At 31.5% G+C, this 18,912-nt stretch overlaps 1 protein-coding gene across 2 annotated transcripts in view; it reads right to left on the reverse strand.

Annotated features, from left to right (window-relative positions):
- Positions 1–13,141: 13,141 nt before the first annotated feature.
- The window catches only part of LOC134691014 (MAM and LDL-receptor class A domain-containing protein 1-like), a 50,403-nt gene continuing 44,632 nt past the window's right edge, over positions 13,142–18,912 (reverse strand). For both annotated transcript variants that reach the window (XM_063551202.1, XM_063551201.1), the window contains exons 23-26: positions 18,455–18,590; positions 16,752–16,924; positions 14,401–14,479; positions 13,142–13,326 (exon numbers count right to left, since the gene is read on the reverse strand). In XM_063551202.1, coding sequence (XP_063407272.1) covers positions 13,322–13,326; positions 14,401–14,479; positions 16,752–16,924; positions 18,455–18,590 — 393 coding nt within the window. In that variant the 3' untranslated portion in view covers positions 13,142–13,321. The remainder of the gene's footprint in view (positions 13,327–14,400; positions 14,480–16,751; positions 16,925–18,454; positions 18,591–18,912) is intronic.

The following is an 18,912-nucleotide window of genomic DNA, read 5'->3' on the forward strand; positions in this document are numbered from 1 at the left end:
TTCACCCAAGACTTAAATCATCAGAGAAGCATAGGATTGTGTCTATTCAAAACATCTGGAAGGTAATAAATTGCCTTTTAAGAAATATAGAATATCATAGTAAATACTAAAAAGTAAAATCACAAAAAAAGTCCCTAAACACATGACAAAATTAAATGACAAAACACATCAAAAACTAATGGACACCTCTGTCTTGTTCCTGACTCGCTACAGGCATTTTCAAATGTTGAAAATGGTGGATTAAAACTGGTTTTATAGCGCTAAACCTCTCACTTTGTAGGACAGTCTCATCAAATTCCGTAATATTTTAAATGATGCATGAACTAAACAGACAGATTACCGTTTTCTATCACTAATATAACTCGTTGCAAATGCTGTGAACTCAATGCCTATTATCATCATCATCAATATTTTATGTGTTGTTCATGTTGTTAGGGTGTATTATATTATATATTGTCTTTAGTTGCAAAACATATTACAGCATCGTTTAATGATCTTCAGGGCAATCAAAAATGCTTTTCTTTATCCACTTTTGTCATGGTGTCAAAATTATAAAACTTGATATCTGGAACAAGATTATCACACGATTTGGTTTTCATTCCTTTTATGATATTTACCTATATTTGACTTACTTAAGATATGGAAAAAATCGCGTTATCACATTTACTATTAACAGTTTTTTTTTCCCATTTACAATTTTCTGTGAAAAAAACCCTACTTTTAATGTTGTTCTGGGTATTAGATCTTTCCACTTTTCCGTGAAAAAAGAATGTATTGCTTTTGTTCTGATATTCACTATTTACCGGTTATCTTTTTTTTCTTTCGCTGTTTTGTTGTTTTGTATGAAGTCGATTGCTGATTTCGTATATGATATTGAACTGTTAATACGCTTTCGAAATTTACACCGCTTTACCGAATACTGTTCTATGAAAGAGTTACCTCCCGAACACTGTTTGTCTTGTTATTTCTAACACTTTACAACCGTATTAGAGTATGATAGTTATTTCCCCTTTTTTCTCCTCTGTCATATATTATCTTAGCTTTAAGGTGATATACCGCACTAACTATATGTAGAAGTGGTTGATTAAATGTCCTTGTTTAAAATTTGGTAAACGTCAAAGTTTGGTTGACGTTATCAATTTCGATCTTTTCTATTTTTATGCTTGGTTCAAGATTATCACTTCAATGTGGTTCATTATTTAGCCAGTCTTTGTAAAATGTTAGGATACATTTTCATTTGGAAAAGGTGGCTTTTAAACTTTGATCTGAGCGTCACTTATGAGTCTTTATGTAGACAAAACGTGCGTCTGGCGTATCAAATTATAATCCTGGTACCTTTGATAACAATCTACTGCGAGTTACGTCGAGTAAACCGGTAGTATTTGTCAACACTTTTTTCATGGCAAAATACCCAGAAATCTCATATTTAATTAATAGGCATTCATGAACTATCATTTGCGAACGAAAGATACTTACCATAAATTGCAAAACTATCCCCTTTGTACAGAAAACAGTATATATAAACCATATACTTTTGTATTCGTCAAACATACAGTTGTCATATGAGACCAGAAGTGGTATTTTCTGAACTGTAAGATGACAATTACCTCTCTCATTTCAGGCAGAATTTATAAATAAAACATGCCTTTTTTTAATCTTTGTAAAATGTAAGGATACATTAACATTTGGAAAAGGTGGGTTTTAAAGCTTTAATCTGAACGTCACTGATGAGTCTTTATGTAGACGAAACGCGCGTCTGGCGTATTGAATTATAATCCTGGACTTTGTGCTGTCTTTAACATTGTTTAACGAGTTAGGATATAAACTGTGTATTAAATCTTTGTAATATGATACGTGATTTTGTTCGAAACTGTTTCATATTATCCAGGCAACTATACTGTGCAAACAATATAGAGCAAATTGCATTTACATGGTCATCTAGACATGTACTAATCTCAAATTCCCTTAATCCACTTTTTGAATATTTAAAATATCCTTGCAGAATAACGAGCCATGGAACTATGGAAAGATGACGCGCGTGGAAGCAGATACTTTACTAAAGAAATACAAAAATATGGGAGATGGTGCTTTTCTCGTAAGAGAAAGTAGAACAATAACAGGAAACTATATCTTAAGTATCTTGTAAGTATCAACAGTATTGTTTTATGTCCTTTCACATAAGCAACACGACGGGCGACACATGTAGAGCAGGATCTGCTTACCCTTCCGGTGCACCAGATATCACACCTAGTTTTTGGTGGGGTTCGTGTTGCTTATTCTTTAGTTTTCCATGTTGTGTGGTGTATACTTTTGTTTGTCTGTTTGTCTTTTTTCAGTTGAAGCCATGACGTTGTTAGTTTGTTTTCAATTAGTTTGACTGTCTCTTTGGTATCTGTGTCCCTCTTTTCAAGTTAAAAGGTGAATTAAACACTGGGAAGGAATAGGAATATGATTGAGAATAGAAATAAGGAATGTGTCCAAAAAAACAATTACAAATTGTCATGTTTCAGTTAATCATCAAGCATTTACAGTTATAAAATGGATATCAATGAACACTTTCAGTACGACAGATAAGTAATAAGTAATGAAAAGTTTTTTTTTAGACTCGTGCAAATATAGAAGGTGACATATATTTTGTTTGGTTAATTGATATACATGATATATTTTAGGATAAAAGATGAAACAGTACATTTGAGGATACACACAAAAGAGGAGTCCGGACAATTGAAATATGACTTTAATGGAAACTTGTTTGAAAGTCTTGATAACTATATCGAATTTCTAAAGCATGGTACGCATATATTTGTCTTTGGTGTTTCAGATAAAGCAATTTCACTAACTAAACCTATTCCGAAATGAAAAAATCACGACACATAGAGTTATTTTACCAGGTGTGTAACAATTGCGTACAAGGCCATCTATAGTTTATCAACCTTAATTTTTATTTGAAATAACGTTGGATCTGTTTCAAAATAACAAGCTTTTTTAAAAGACTGTTATAGATAGATAGAATAAAAATAACGGAACTAAGAAAACAGAAAATGTTTGGTTCGTTTGTTCTTGGATATATAAACTAACTTAAACACTTAGCGGGAAACGACGTTCTCTTAACTTTCACACTTTAAACATTATCATCTTTTTTGTAATTCAATACCTATGAAAAAAGCAAAGGTAATAAAACGTTTTCAAAAATGACTTTAACAAGTTTTTGTTATAAAATGAAAAGAAAAGTAAGGTTTGACGGGCACTTCATGAATAAAAGTAGAGGAATCCGAATATCTAGCATACTTTTAATTGAAGGTCACATACATACGGATTTAAGTAGGTTAAATTATTCATTTTCAAGTCATTAATATGTCGGCGATGATTTTGAACTTATTCTGACAAATTTTGTTCAAACTGACTGCTTATATGAAAATATTATTCCACAATTCCGCTTTAATAATACTTGTTACAAAAACAATTTTACTTGAAAAGCTATAACTAGAAACAGGAGAAGAGAATGTATGTTTCAAAAGTAAGCTTTTTCACATGGCCGATCTACGGTAAGCTATGCTCCCACTTCCGATATTATTTAAATTATATACAGATATAGTTAAACTGATTTTTACAATATTTAGTATAAATATGTATATTTATACTGCTTACAGTACATGCTTCATATTTAATATAGTTTTATGTTGTTACTTTTTGTTTTTGGTGTGCATATAAACACCTTTCATAATTGTGATTGTATTAAATAAAAAAAGAAAACAATTTTTTTCAACTGTATTAAACATGTTACATGTTGTCATAAAAAAAGTATTTGTTGTGATAAAATAAAAATGGAGCCAAATGTTTATTTAACTTTTGTTATTTTGTTATTTTGCTGTTTATTCTTTATTGGTTATTTTTTCAAAACAAACGTTTAAAGATATCATTGCAGCATTTGCTATATTATAGTAAGATTAGCTAAGCGTATCTTTTACGTTCTGATAAATTTATAATTTTAAAATCTAAATCTTATCTAAGATAGGCATGGATATGATACAAGTATTAGATGCATCAAATAACACATATTAATGTTTCATTATAATACAACTAAAACAATCTGTTTTACTCATCTTAGAAAGTAAACTCTAATTCACCAGGAGAATGGACTCTCATACTAGTATTAAAGAAACAAGGGGGAATAACTCTAACATGGAGCTGTCGTAACGCTTCAGTCAAAATTAAACATAACATCCTGACGATATAACAAGCAAATTTGGAATAAATAAATTTGACGGAGTCTTCTTAGGTTGCGAAGTAGAAGGAACAAAAAAGAAAAACAGTGTTCAGGGAGATAACTCTTACATGGAAAAGCTGTGTCAGTTTTCAAAGCGTATAAAGTGTTTGATATCATATATCATATATCAAATATATAAGCGACATATTGCGGATACGGGTCAGTTGGCAAGTATGCATTCATTTAAATGCAATTTTTCAGTATATGAAAACAAAAGAAAGTTTTCTATATTTTATAATTAACGAAAACATATGGTAAACAATTCAACAACTTCAATGTAAAATTAAAAAAAGAAAATGCTTTATTAAAGGGACATCTCTTTAAACAGAGAAACCACGCCCCACCGGGCAGTAACATGTAAAAGTCTGTTAACGACCGGTTTTCTGGTCCGTTTTTTTCTGTTAAAGACCGATAGAAATTATTACTGATAATAAAGAATGTCATGTGGCCCCTTGCTATCCAATAAGAGAAGCTAATTCTTAACCGATATGAAATAATCTGTATTCTATATTTAGTTTGTCAATGTTGTCTCTATTTAGTGAACCACTATCAGACCCTCATAATTTTGGAGAACCTTGTATATGTATGATGATGTTCTGTTTCATTGAGGTCTTTTAACATTGAAATATTTTCTGTTTAAGTACCTGCTTAGTATTCGTAATTCCTCTTTATCGTCTCTTTAATATTCTAAATATTATCTATCTCTTCTGGCTGGTCATTTTGATATGTATTATTCAACAATCATTACATTTCACAATACTTGTATAAAATCTTACATTTCAAATATACTGGTAATATAATATTTAGAATTTCTTTGAATTTCTTATTTTTTTTCTTCATACAATTTATTATTTATTATTCCTTTTCTATTGCTACTTTGAGAAATTTTGATCTTACTGACTGACAATTTTCTTTCATAGCACAGTGAAGTCATCTGTGATGTTATCGCTAAAAACTAAGGACGCACGTGCTGTTTTCAATGTACACATCAATGACATAAGCAAAATTATGATAAACAAATTATCATTGGTCATCTTCAATCGATTTGTTTCATGCTTTTGCAGTGCTGATAAAGATGACCAACGGTAATCTATATTTCTCATGAAAAAGGTTTCCCGGAAACCTTTTTTTTTAAATGCTTGTATCTCAAAAAATAAACACAGACACATCGTTTTTTTTTTTATAATTGTTTATACATTCTGTATAGGAAAGTGCTTGCACCATTTTTTTAAATGCGTAAATGCGCGTGTTTATATCATAAAACGATCTAAAAGGTGATCAGCATTTTAAAAAATTATTGCGAGTAAAAACGATTCGACTTTAAGTGTTCATCACAAATAAAGATTTCGTCTAAGGAGAATGTTAAGTTTTATCAAGTTATTAGGAAGAAATCGAAAAATTTGAAATATATTAAACATGTTTCGAATACATGTTCAATGGGTTGTCTGTATTCTGTCACATTTGGTTGTTTTTTTTAAACATTTATGGAACTGGACAAACAATTGCATTACATAAAGCCAGGTCTATCTAATTGCAAAGCGATGTTAAAATGTCAACACGTATTTAAAACTAAAATTTAATTTGACTTTAAATCTAAGATAAAAATAAACATAACAATGCAAATTTTTTTATAACAATTGAATTTCATGATTCATCAAGTTCTTTAAATTTTTAAATGTTCTTATCTGCAATTATTTATTAAATTGTAAATCTAAACATTTAAACAAGCATCTTTTGAAAGATCTTTGCATCAAAATTAGGTCCACGCAAAAAATAACGTCACATAATACATTATTCACTTTATAAATAAGATGTTTAGTAACAATCAGTCACTGTGCAATTGAAATCGTAAACAAAAAACTTATTTCTAGCTGATTCTCGTACAGGTTAAACAAATATTTACACATACAAAGTATAGCGCGTTTGAAAATACTTCTCATCGGCACATGTCACCAAAGTAATCGAACGTAGATTTCTTGGTGCGTGTACCGAAATCGATATCTTTAGCAGATGCATTTTCAAAAAGACATCGAATTCCTAGTAATTAATTTTCTTAAAATTAACGCAAATAGCATACATAAATCTATAATTATAACGTTGTCAATTTGTAGATTGAATACTTATTTGTGAAATATGAAAAAAAGGATGTAGTATGAATAATATGACAATGTTACACAAATGACGTAGATATACGCAACTATAGATAACCTTTTGACCTTCAACAATGAACAAAACCCAAATCATGTAATAAACCACGAAAGGCATTGACATGCCAACATGTTTCTTTATGTTAAGTTAATTGTAGTGATTTAATTCATTATTATTGTTGAAGGCCGTACGGTAACCTATAGGTGTTAAATTCTACGTTGTTTAGTCTCTGGTAGAAAGGTGTCCCATTGGAAATCATATCATATCTTATTTTTCTCTCTCATGTTATAGATATTGCATATTTTAAAGTTGTTCTTGCGTATAACCAACCAAGTGGTGTCAGGATTGTTAAAAAAAAACGAAGCGGGGGCATTTTTTTCCAAATCATGACATGATATGTGTTATACGAAGACGATCCTTAAAATATGCATTGTATGACTTATATAATGACTGCTAATAAATATCATTTTCTGCAAAGATTTGTAAAAAATTGTTGCCCATACACTAGTAGCACGATTTCAGTCTGAAACGGTCATTTTGGTCTGATCACATCTTGATTGACTGGATTTACCGCTAGAGGAAATCGTGGAGACTTTTTAGACCGTTAAGACTCCGTTACGATCGATAGCCGCATCAGGTAAATCAGTTCGTTAAGGCATGTCCAGACGGAAAAGACTGAAATATTTTGCATGGTCTTTTAGTGTTTAGACATATATGAAATTGTAAGAACCTTTAACGTATAATAGTTTAAAATTCGTTATTTTGCTCAATATAAGAAAAACAAACACATGTATATTAAAAACTGACGGTCAGAAATCACTAGTACGTATATACACAAATTCATTAATTCTTTATGAACGTTTAGCCCTACGGCACCTTTTTATTAAGAATGATGATGAGAGTAATTGTATAATATAATAGGCATATGCTTTCTTACGTTATGGATCATTGATTTTGTTACCTGTTGACCCGGCTGATTACGAGCACGTGCCATTGATCTCGACCATTTTAACTAACACAGATTTTGTTTTAAATGAACGCCAGGCATATATACTAAGTTATATATACATATTATATGAATTAGAAAATAAATATTATCAGGATACAACATTGTTGAATGGAAATGTTTATACGGTGATACTTTAACACGGTCCCGACAGAGACTGAATGCAGTATCATGATCAGCTTTCGGGATCCGGGAAGTCTTTTTTTTTAATTTCCGGATGTCGAGAATATTTTTTTCCAAGTTTAATAGAGCAACTCGCACGAAAAAAAATAAACATAATAAAGCAACAGCTTCCACGGTAAACTATGATATATATAAACAGATAACGAATTAAAGCAACTGTAATACTTAAAACAAAAATATGCATGTGTTGATTTGCCTCCGCTGCATTTCTGTGGTTTGTCTCATTGGCCACACTTCCTTAACTTTTTTAGGTAACGTTTAGGATTTTCCGTTACTTTTTAATCTTCAAATACGAAAAACATTTTCACCGGTGTTCACAACATTTTAAGGGTAAATTTATGGCATACATTTTGGTGTGTATACAATAACATCCGTCCGTGCATTTAATTATCAATATATATTTATATAAACTAACATTTATTGAAAAATAAACAATTATATAGACGAATAATTTATTAGTTCCTCAACAAAACAAGACAAGCAATAAAGAATCAACAGAAGATTTAATCTTTATTTATCTTTTTAATTAACCAAAATATACTTCAAATTGTAATATTAAAATAAATATATACATATTAATCTAAATTACGTTATCGAGTAGAAGGGGTGCAACTCGTGGTATCAAAACCGGTATACTGAACGGATCTAAACAGGGTCTGAAAATTTTGAACGTAATTTTGTATCCATGGTCTGTTTTGGTCTGACACTGTCTTAACGGGTATAAACAGCCCACTAGACGATTCAGTCTTTTCCGTCTGGACATGCCTTAACGAACTAATTTACCTGATGCGGCTATCGATCGTAACGGAGTCTTAATGGTCTTAAAAGTCTCAACGATTTCTTCTAGCGGTAAATCCAGTCAATCAAGATGTGATCAGACCAAAATGGCCGTTTCAGACTGAAATCGTGCTACTAGTGATATTACCAATCACATCAAGGTGTAATATTCTGTTCTTATTTGTAAAGGTATAACGACGCCCAACGGCTAGATAATAAGTTTAAAAGTATAAAGGCAACTGTTGTATACCGGTGTTCAATAGTCATAAAGCGATTAAGCGGAAACAAATCCGGGTTTCAAACTAAAACCGAGGGAAACAAATAACTATAAGAGGAAAACAACGGAACCACAAACACACTGAGATTGCAGCAATTTTTTTTTATAATTTTGAATTATATGCCATTCTAAATGTTGTTTTTGACTTTGTCGGAATGAAAGTAAAAACATTGATCGGTGTTGACAGATTTATTAAAGTTTTTGGTTTTGGACCTGTAATACTTTCTGCGATTTTTCTAAAACAATTTAAATACATTTTCAAGTTCCCTAGTTGAGAGAAGTTATATATACTGTGGATTAATTATTATTCGTTGGATACCAATTTAAGTGGTTTTCGTGGGTACTGGTGAACAATGAAATTAAATGTTCAACGAATAACAAATGTTTCTAGATATTTGGCGCTTTCTACACGAAAGCACACAACAATTTACATGGAGAAGAAAAGATAAGACTCAAGCAAGTAGGATCGATTATATTTTAATTGGAAAAGATTTTCAGTCTCTTGTTGAGAATTGTAAAATAAAACCAGCACTTATTAAAGTGACGGACCACCAAGGGGTAGTAATTAACATTCGGGTTTTAGATTCTGAAAGAGGGAATGGGTACTGGAAATTGAATAATTCTATTTTAAAAGATATTGAATATCAAGATAAAATCAATAATGTGATAAATAGGTTTAAAGGTCGTATAATCAATAGTGACAGCAGTGATATACGTTTACTATGGGACAATTTAAAAGTCGAAATCAGGGACGAATCTATACTTTACTGTAAAAGAAAATCAAAGTTATCAAGGGAGACAACAAGAAAGTTGGAAAACGAATTAGAGCAACTTACGAAATTAAGAGATGAAAAATTAAAGGAAGATGAAAAGTTAACAAAAGATATAAAACAATTAGAGGTGCATTTAGAAGAAATTTATGAATATAAAGCCAAGGGGGCTCAAATTAGATCAAGGGAAAAATGGGTGGAATTAGGGGAGAAAATAACGCTTATTTTTAAGGGTTAGAAAAACAGCGACAGGTTAAAAAATCTATTAATAAGCTTAGAAACGAAAGAAACGAAGTAACAACAAACCAGGATGAAATTTTGGAAATGATTAAGAATTATTATAAAGTATTATACACTACAACATGCCCCGATAAAAATTTGTTACATTCATACGTTGCTGATACTATTATGGAAAAAGATATAAATATTAATGACTTTAAAGAATGTGATGGGGAAGTAACTATAGATGAATGCACCAGTGCAATAAACACGATGAAGCTAAATAAATCACCAGGTCTTGACGGCTTGACTTTGGAATTTTATAAGACTTTCTGGGAAAAATTAAAACTAATGTTAGTTAAAGTTCTTAATAAGGGACACGAGGTAAAAATTTTATCGTATACCCAACGAACAGGTGTACTATCTTTATTATTTTAAAAGAATGACCCATTATCTTTGGACAATTATCGTCCTATATCATTATTAAACGTAGATTTAAAAATACTATCCCATGTTTTGGCACAGAGACTTAAAAAACTGCTTCCTAAACTAATCAATGAAGATCAAACTTGGTATGTAAAAAATCGTTTTATTGGATTCAATTTAAGGCAAATTCAAGACATTATGGACTATGCAGAATCATATGGAATAGATGGGGCTATCGTATTTGTTGATTTTATTAAAGCTTTTGATTCTTTGGAATGGGAATTCATGTTAAGCGTTCTAAAACATTTCGGTTTTAATGAATCATTTATATCATGGGTGGAAACTTTATATAAGGGAATACAAACATGTGTAATAAATAATGGAAGGGTATCTGAGATTTTTGAAAACTCTAGAGGAATCCGTCAAGGATGCCCTTTATCTGCTTTACTTTTTGTTTTGTCAGTAGAAATTATGGCTTTGAGATTACGACAAAACCCCGACATCAAAGGTATTCGAATTACTATTGATAAAAAAAACACATAGCATAAAAATATCTCAATTGGCAGATGATACAACTCTTTTTTGTAGTTCAAAAACCGACATATCAAATGCTATGAATATAATAGAAACGTTTGGTTCTTTCTCATGTCTGAGATTAAATCGTAGTAAAACAGAAGGAATATGGATAGGGGCGCTTAAACATAGTAAAGATAAAATTGAGGGAATACGCTGGACGGACAAACCAGTTAAAGCCTTAGGGATTTATTTTGGTCACAACATAAACGAATGTGAAAAGTTAAATTGGGAACCTAAAATTGATAAAATGAAATCCTTACTGAAGGCATGGAAAAAAAAAAATTAACAACAATTGGAAAAATATTAATTATAAAATCTTTGATCTTACCTAAATTTACATTTTTGGCTACTTCGTGTATTGTTCCAAACAAATACATAAAAGAGAGTGAAAGCTGTTTTTTTAAATATATTTGGGAAGGTAAAAATGACAAAGTAAAAAGAAATACACTTATTGGCGATTATCAAAAAGGGGGGTTAAAAATGGTTGATTTTGATAGCTATTTTACATCACTGAAAGCTTCATGGGTTTCCAAATTCAATTCAACCACTATGCCGAACTAGAAGATTATTCCTACCAAATATTTCAACAATCTGGGAAAAAATTATCTTGTCTTTAACATGAATTTAGATAACATTAAATCACTAAAAGAATTTGAAAATATACCAGACTTTTATTTGCAAGTAATTTCAGGCTGGGTGAAAACAGGGGGAGGTTTTACAAAATTTAAAGATCATTTTTCAAATATAAGAAAACAGATTATTTGGGGAAATAGATACGTTAAACATTGTAACAAAAGTTTGTTCTTTCAAAACTGGGTAGCAAGTGGTTTGATTTACATCAACGACATACTTGATCGTGAGGGAAAGTTATCAGAGGGTTTTATTTTAGAAAAATTAAGCAATAAGTCTAATTGGATTGCAGAGTTTACAATATTAAAATCTTCCATCCCAAAGGAATGGCAGCAAATTCTAATAAAAGAAAACTCTTTAAAGAGTAAAATTAGTATTAATAAGGAAAATTTGAGATGGGGAAATAAACAAATACAAGCACAAGATATCTTTAAAAAAATGTTATATAATAGTCTAGTAGATCAAAAGTATACACAGCCGATTGGTATCAATATTTGGACAAAAAATTTAAAGCTAGATAGCAAGCCAAATATGTCATTCGTAAATGATTTTATATTTAAATTTTTAAGAGAGAATAAGATGAAAATGTTTAGATGGAAACTGCTAAATTATATTATTCCCACAAAGCAATTACTATTTAAATGGAAAATTTCTACTAATAGTAAATGTAATTTTTGTCAAACAGAAGAGGAAGATTACTTTCATTTCTTTATAACATGTTCTTTTTTAAAAGACTTTTAGGATAAAGTGGAACATCTTCTTGCAAAACTCAATTTTAAAAATAAGATATCAGTTAAACAATTAGTATTTGGATACAAAACATCAGATAAAGGTTATTATGGTTTTAACTATTTTTTGACAGTTTTAGGTTTTTGCATTTTCAAGTCATACTATGTTTCAGAGCAAAAATTGAAATATATAGATGTGTATGAATTGTTTATAAAGGAATTTAGAAGGGTTATGAAGGAAAGCAAAATAATTTCTCAAAATGTATTTTTCATAAATTTGAAGAAATTGATTTAATAGAATAAGTTGACAATATTGTAATAGTTTATGTAATATTGTTTATTATATTCTGAGTATGTTCCTGGCAACTCAGAAGTTTTTTCACAGGAATACTCCACTGGCGCTTGGACAGTGAAGTAAAATTGTAACAAGATATCTTTAGAATAAAGACTATATTTGTTGTTAAAAAAAAAAAAAAAAAAAAAATTCTAAAGACTTGTGTGCAGACTTCGGAAAAACCACGCAATTAAATATCCACGAACTGGCAATTTTCCGCAAATCCACGAAAATTGGTACCCACGGAATAAATGAATCAACAGTAGCAACAATTTTATTTATATTATAGATAAATTAACTCAAGCACTCAATATTTATTATCTGTCCAAGTGCAATCACCTTAAGGGCATTAAATAGGATGCCCTAAGTTTAAAAAGTGCTAAGTTATCCATAGTTCAAACATCTCCTAGTGTTAATTCCATATTTGATTTGTTTGATGTTGCATGCAAAATGTTTGACCATAATCAACATGCACTCTGTTTCTGGTAATATTTTTTTAGTTCATTCTTCTGGTCAACCAACTTTGCAGGATCTATCAAACTGCTTTTCGTTTAATTTGTATCCGCTCTGAATATGTATGAAATTTTTTTCAATTTCCTCTCAGTAAGCACCAATTAATAAATCTATCATTTTACTGCATTTTTCAAACTACATAATCGTTTGAATTTCATTCTTGATTGTATTCGTTTTTTTGTTTTATTTCTTTGCCTATTATCAATATGTGACCATAGGCCACTGGAAGTTAAACAAAAAACAATCACCAATCTTTTGAATATCAAAATATGAATAAAACAACTCGATAAATTGAAGCAGCTTTATTAGATTTCTAAAATTGTTGTTCTGATTATTAGGTAATGGGCATACATTGTTGAAATTGAATTTTAAATCATAAGAATTTACACATAAACAGAATTATAATAATTAAAGGCAATGTAATTAAGGGTCATTTCGTTTGTCCGTCGTTTTCTTCTTATAAAGAATTAACCTGAAAAATATTAAAAAAGAAGATCTTTATGGTTGTCAATAAAACATGGATATACATGCTAAATATAATAATTGGTTATGCAGAAATAAGATAACAAACGAAGTATAAACTATTGATGAAATAAAGAACTAATCATTTTGTAATTAAATGTACTTGGCAATTGAAATATATAAAGTGCTCATTGTAACAATTTAAAATTATTCCCTTTCATAGAAGCTAAGAAAAGTTTGACAACAAATGTCTACCCAATGTCTTTCGAAAGAACGGAATGACGTAAGGACTAACTGAGTGGATAGTTTATTGGACCTGCTCTCACAAATGAAGATTGATGTGAAAATTAGTTTTGCGTTATACACTTTTTTATACTATTTGTTATATGCCGCGGAATTTGTTTTTTGATGATTTATCTACTCGTAAGCTAAACGGTAAACAAATGTAAATGGTAAAACAAAATTAAAAAAATACAGAACTCTTAGGAAAATTCAAAACGGAAAGTCACTTATCAAACAGTAAAGTAATGTAGTGTTCAAATAAACCTATTAATATCAATATTGCATGGGTATCTACTGAACCCACGAGATAGAAATACTGTTAACATTTTGTGTTAATAATTGGTGTATAGACATTCTACAAATAGTTATACATTTTATTTTGGGCAACTTTGCCCCACTTGTACCGTATAGCGGGTTATTTTTGCGGGGTGCAAATTTTCGCTTATTTTCCCGGACAGAACTTAATCGCCAAAATAAATTCCGCCAAATTAAAAGTTAACATACAAAGGTATTAATAAAAGTTTTTAATCAGCCAAAATAATAACCGCCAAAATATTTCGTATACCTTGTTCAATGAAAATCGCGAAATTTTTCACCCGCGAAAATAACCCGCTATACGGTATATGTTTTCATTGTTGTTATTAAATAATTTGCCAGTTTAACAAGTAGCAGACAAAGTCGTACAATTCATCTCCCAGTATGCCCATTTTTTTGTGTAAAAGTAGCACTTGAAATATGCATTAATTATGTGGCTTCTAACTTTAAGCAACAAACAACCAATCAGTCTCACCATTATACTTACATTGTCCTTCTGTCAGTACCAAATTGTCAACTGCTATGTCTCCTTTGGAAGTACTGCCTATGAATCCTGTTATTGCTATCTATAACAGATAATAATAATGTGCACACTAAAAAGAGGCAGAAGTTACTAAGGGAACAATAAATGCTACTTAGTCGAAGTAAAATTGATAACGCCAAGGCACAAACTGAAAGATGACAAAAATACAAACAAGTCAAAAAAACTTCACATAGAACACTAAAGACTGAACAACATGAACCTCATCGGAATCTGTGTGTGATGTCAGGTGCTCTGAACGACTAAGCAGATACTGCTCTACTAGTACCAATAGTCATATTGATCATTGGAAGTGCAAAGTCGGTAATAAGTCTCATTTAATAATGTCACAATCGTGGAACAGATAACAGAATTTAGGGACATTTTCGAGGTCATCTGTTACAAGGATATTATATAACGGTCAATAAGCTTGTAATTGTGTCCGTACAAGCTTAATACTTTGAACCCTTGGTTCAATAGCTTCCTTTAAGCAGCAACCCTCAATCAAGGGTGACTGGGGTATATAAATATGGTCACTTGGTCTTCTCCCGACCGGCAGTAAAACGCTTGCCGAAGTGGGGCGTCCGTTTGGCTGTGCGGGATGTATCAAGTTCGCAGTCACGTCCGGTCAGAAGGGGGACGTTAAATGCGATGCCTCGTGTAAAGAGAGTGCCACGCTCTTTGCACGTTAAGAACCCTTGCAACAACTCTCTGAGGGGTCCGTAGGTGGCCTGTTGCAAGGCTAAAATTTCTGTCCCTATCCAATATAACCTCCTTTTCCGATGGCAGTCCAAATTTCTCCGACCATCATCCCAGATGGCCTCTATTGTATCAACCTACCTATTGTATTTATTGTGAACTTGTTCTCGTCCTGAATATGCATGAAATATTTGCCACTGGACGTTAAGCAACCAACAATCAATCAATCAATCAATCAAGGATAAGTGATAGGAAACGCAAGCTCTATAATATCGTATCAACTGGGAGATATATACTCCATATGGAGGCGCAGCTGGAATGTTGCTACATGGAAATGGAAAGTTCATAATTGAGAAATTGACATCCTGGTTTTGTCGTAAAAGTTTGTGCTCAACCAACTCTTATTATCAATTTTAAGATGCCAGTCAAGACACTAAACATACTTTGCTGTATCTGTAGCATCCTTTATGTCAAGTACGACATAGTAATCCAAATATAAATTATTTAGTGAGAGGAACGTGATGTTAAAGTTTCCTTTCAAAAGCAAATATAATAAACTGCAGTGTACTAAAAAGACTTGTTTCTTACATTCCTCCCAAAAGTAAATACGGTGTAATCTGTGTTATCCAACACACTGGGGGAGCATAAAGAAATGTCGGATTAAGCAGGGTGTCGGAATACTCCGTTTTTTTCTGCAAGGATAGGCATACTTTGGGACCGGACAAATGTGTCGGTTAAAGCTTTATATTGGATTAGGCAGGTTACACTGTAAACAAAATTTCCCCAGCAAAGTTACATCTACTGGCTTGTACGCAAAATGATAATTATAATGGAAGACTGATTCGCCTACAAGTAAACAACAGCACAAGCCGTTGTTTTAATGAGATCCTACAGTATCACAAAAACATGAACACATTAAAAAGTAATACCAGTTACCCCCATTTTCTAAAGTTGCTCAGGAAACCCAATCTAAAATCTTGTAAGATTGTATTTAAACGTTCGTTGTGTAATTCTGCATTTTTTAGTATCATGAAGTTTTATTCTCTAGAGAACGGAAAAACTGTCAAATATCTATAAACATTCTCTTTTCAGAGTTATACATTCATTACTTGTACCAAAACATATGGTTAAACTATAAAGTGTCTGCAGGATTAACCGAAGATGCGGGATAAATGTTAGCCAGACAGACATAGACGATTTAAGACATCTAGAGATCAATATAGGTTTTAAATAATACACAAGTATATTAACAATATGTCAAGCTTCTTACTTTTCACAGTATAAAACGAAATATTAAACAAATATTACAACGGTTAAGAATATCAAACGTTTGCCTTCAACATTAAATTCCCGAAAGTATAAATTTAACAAGGTATAATACACATTAGGACAGGCATCGGAACATGTTGTGAGGTTAAAATGATTTTTTTTAAAGTTAGTCCCTATACCCTTTTTACGACACTTTGATTTGAAGATTTTATAATTGGTAACTGGTATTCTAGAGGGATATGTTAAATGCAATAAACACAAAGTTATCATATTAATGTGCTCATGATAACACTCATCAGGGAATACACATTTTGACTGGACAACACTGAATATGAACACAGTTTGCTTACCACAGGATCTGAAATCTGGGAAATGTCGATATTGGCAATGAACCAGTTATCTCCCTGGTGTCCTAAATATGACGCCTCAACACGCCAATTACCAGTACGTTCCTTAGCAGAAATTACTAGTTGACCTGGTTGTCCTCTCATGTTGATGGATAATGTAAGACAGTATGCAGAATCTGAAATCAAAGCAATTCTGTTTTAAGGATATACCATGTGCATGTCAAACATGGTATAAAGATACTCAATGAACAAGAGGGAAACGTTACGTTAAAGGGGACAAAAACCGTTAGTCAGAAAAAAGAAAAAAAAGTTTGGCACATTCAAAGACGTAGTAAATTGGTTCTGAAGTAAAAATTCATATTTGTTATTAACATGATCAAGTATTTCTTAAATAAAAAGCGTGTACGAAATTTGTTGAGGGTCTTCGCCATTTGTCAGATATTTTCCTAGTAGTACATTCGGTAGTCTTTAAATATGTTGCTTACTATCAATCCAGATCATCCTTATCCTCTGTCATAATTCATATCCGTCTTATCAGAGATAAGCATTTCAATAACATTGTGTCATTCAAAAAAACTACATTTGAACAAATAAAGTTGTATGCAAATCCTAAACAAATGATCCGGAAATATTTACGGCAATGTATTTTTATACATTACATCTTTCTTTTGTTGCTTGTTTCTACTTATCCTATTACGCTACACTGTAAATCACATTACATCACAGTACATTTACCTCATTGTAACGGACTAACATACAAAAAAAGAATTGAAGGGTTTTATTGCAGATGTATTGAATTGTACATGCAATATATATTTGTACTGTATATTTCTAAACACTCTGCATATGATTTCTACAATGTACTATGCAGAAACAAACAATCTGATATTTCTTTTGCAGCATTGTTTTTTGAGCATGCCTCAAGCACTTCCGATTCTAACTTTGATCTTAAAACTGTATTGGAATAGTCTATATATGGCAAAATGATAACATGCTACTGGCTGCCTCTTTTAGCGTTAGTACACAATGCTGATTTTGTTAAACGTGGATATACTGGTTCTTTTTCGACTATTTCATGTGATTGCTACATTGAAATATTCCCATATATATATGTTACTTTTGTAGTTAGAACTGATACATGCAGTTGTCTCGTAATTTTGACACCAATTTAAAACAATATGATTGCGAATAAATCAAAAAGATTGATTCAGTATGCTTGACGTGGGCGTTGAGATACAACAGTTTTAAATGGTTGCATCCCAAACCACCATCCTTTTCTTAATTATGACTGTAGAAGAATGCGTCCTATCACTGGATGTTTCCTTCAAAAGCAATATGACGGCTAGCAACAGCGGAGAATGAACGTCCTGCGTACATGCGTGCATCCACTTTTTTGTTCGGTTCTTGATGCTAAATTGTTAGATATCTGCATATTGGATCGTGTACGGTTGTTTTTCTTTTTTCTTTTCGCCATGGAATTTGCTATCCACTTGTGACTAAATATTGGTATGCCCACCTTGGTTTTTTCTTAATTTTTTCACATTTGCTTTTTTAAGGCAAACTTAACAATGTCACTGCATTTGCCCAATTCGATGACATGTAAAATCAAAACTTATACAGAGTACTTTGATTTGAACGTATACGTCGGAAAACATTAAAGAAAAAACATGTCATGCAAACTCAAGTCCAAATCATACGTGTATTACCTTTCAGTCTATAGTTGTGAGTTTCCAGAACTGCGAAATCGCCTTCTACCCGAGGTGAAGATGCCTCTGTATACATATAGTTTGATCCAGAAGCTGCCCCAATTGTTGGCCCTGTACCACTGCTCGATGTTCTACCCTAATAACAAAAATGTTTGGACTGTAAAATATGCAAGACTTTATTGAGACGCATTATTGTCAAAACCCAAAGGTATATTACTTCAAAAGACACCAGATACCCCTTTGTAAAATGAGTCTATACAATGCTTCTTCATCTTTAATACAATTGTTTTGAGCTCCCACCTAAAATGTGTGTAGCAGGTAGTGACGATTTGAAAAAAAATATCATAGAGAAGAAAAAGAAAAAGAAAATCTAATATATATTTATAATCATTTGCAGTCAAAGGTCAAATATTTCTGCTAGCCCTGTCTAATTTTTACCTTCCTAAAGCTGTATGCAT

The sequence above is a fragment of the Mytilus trossulus genome, chromosome 11 (assembly GCF_036588685.1).
Source record: "Mytilus trossulus isolate FHL-02 chromosome 11, PNRI_Mtr1.1.1.hap1, whole genome shotgun sequence".
NCBI lineage: Eukaryota > Metazoa > Mollusca > Bivalvia > Mytilida > Mytilidae > Mytilus > Mytilus trossulus.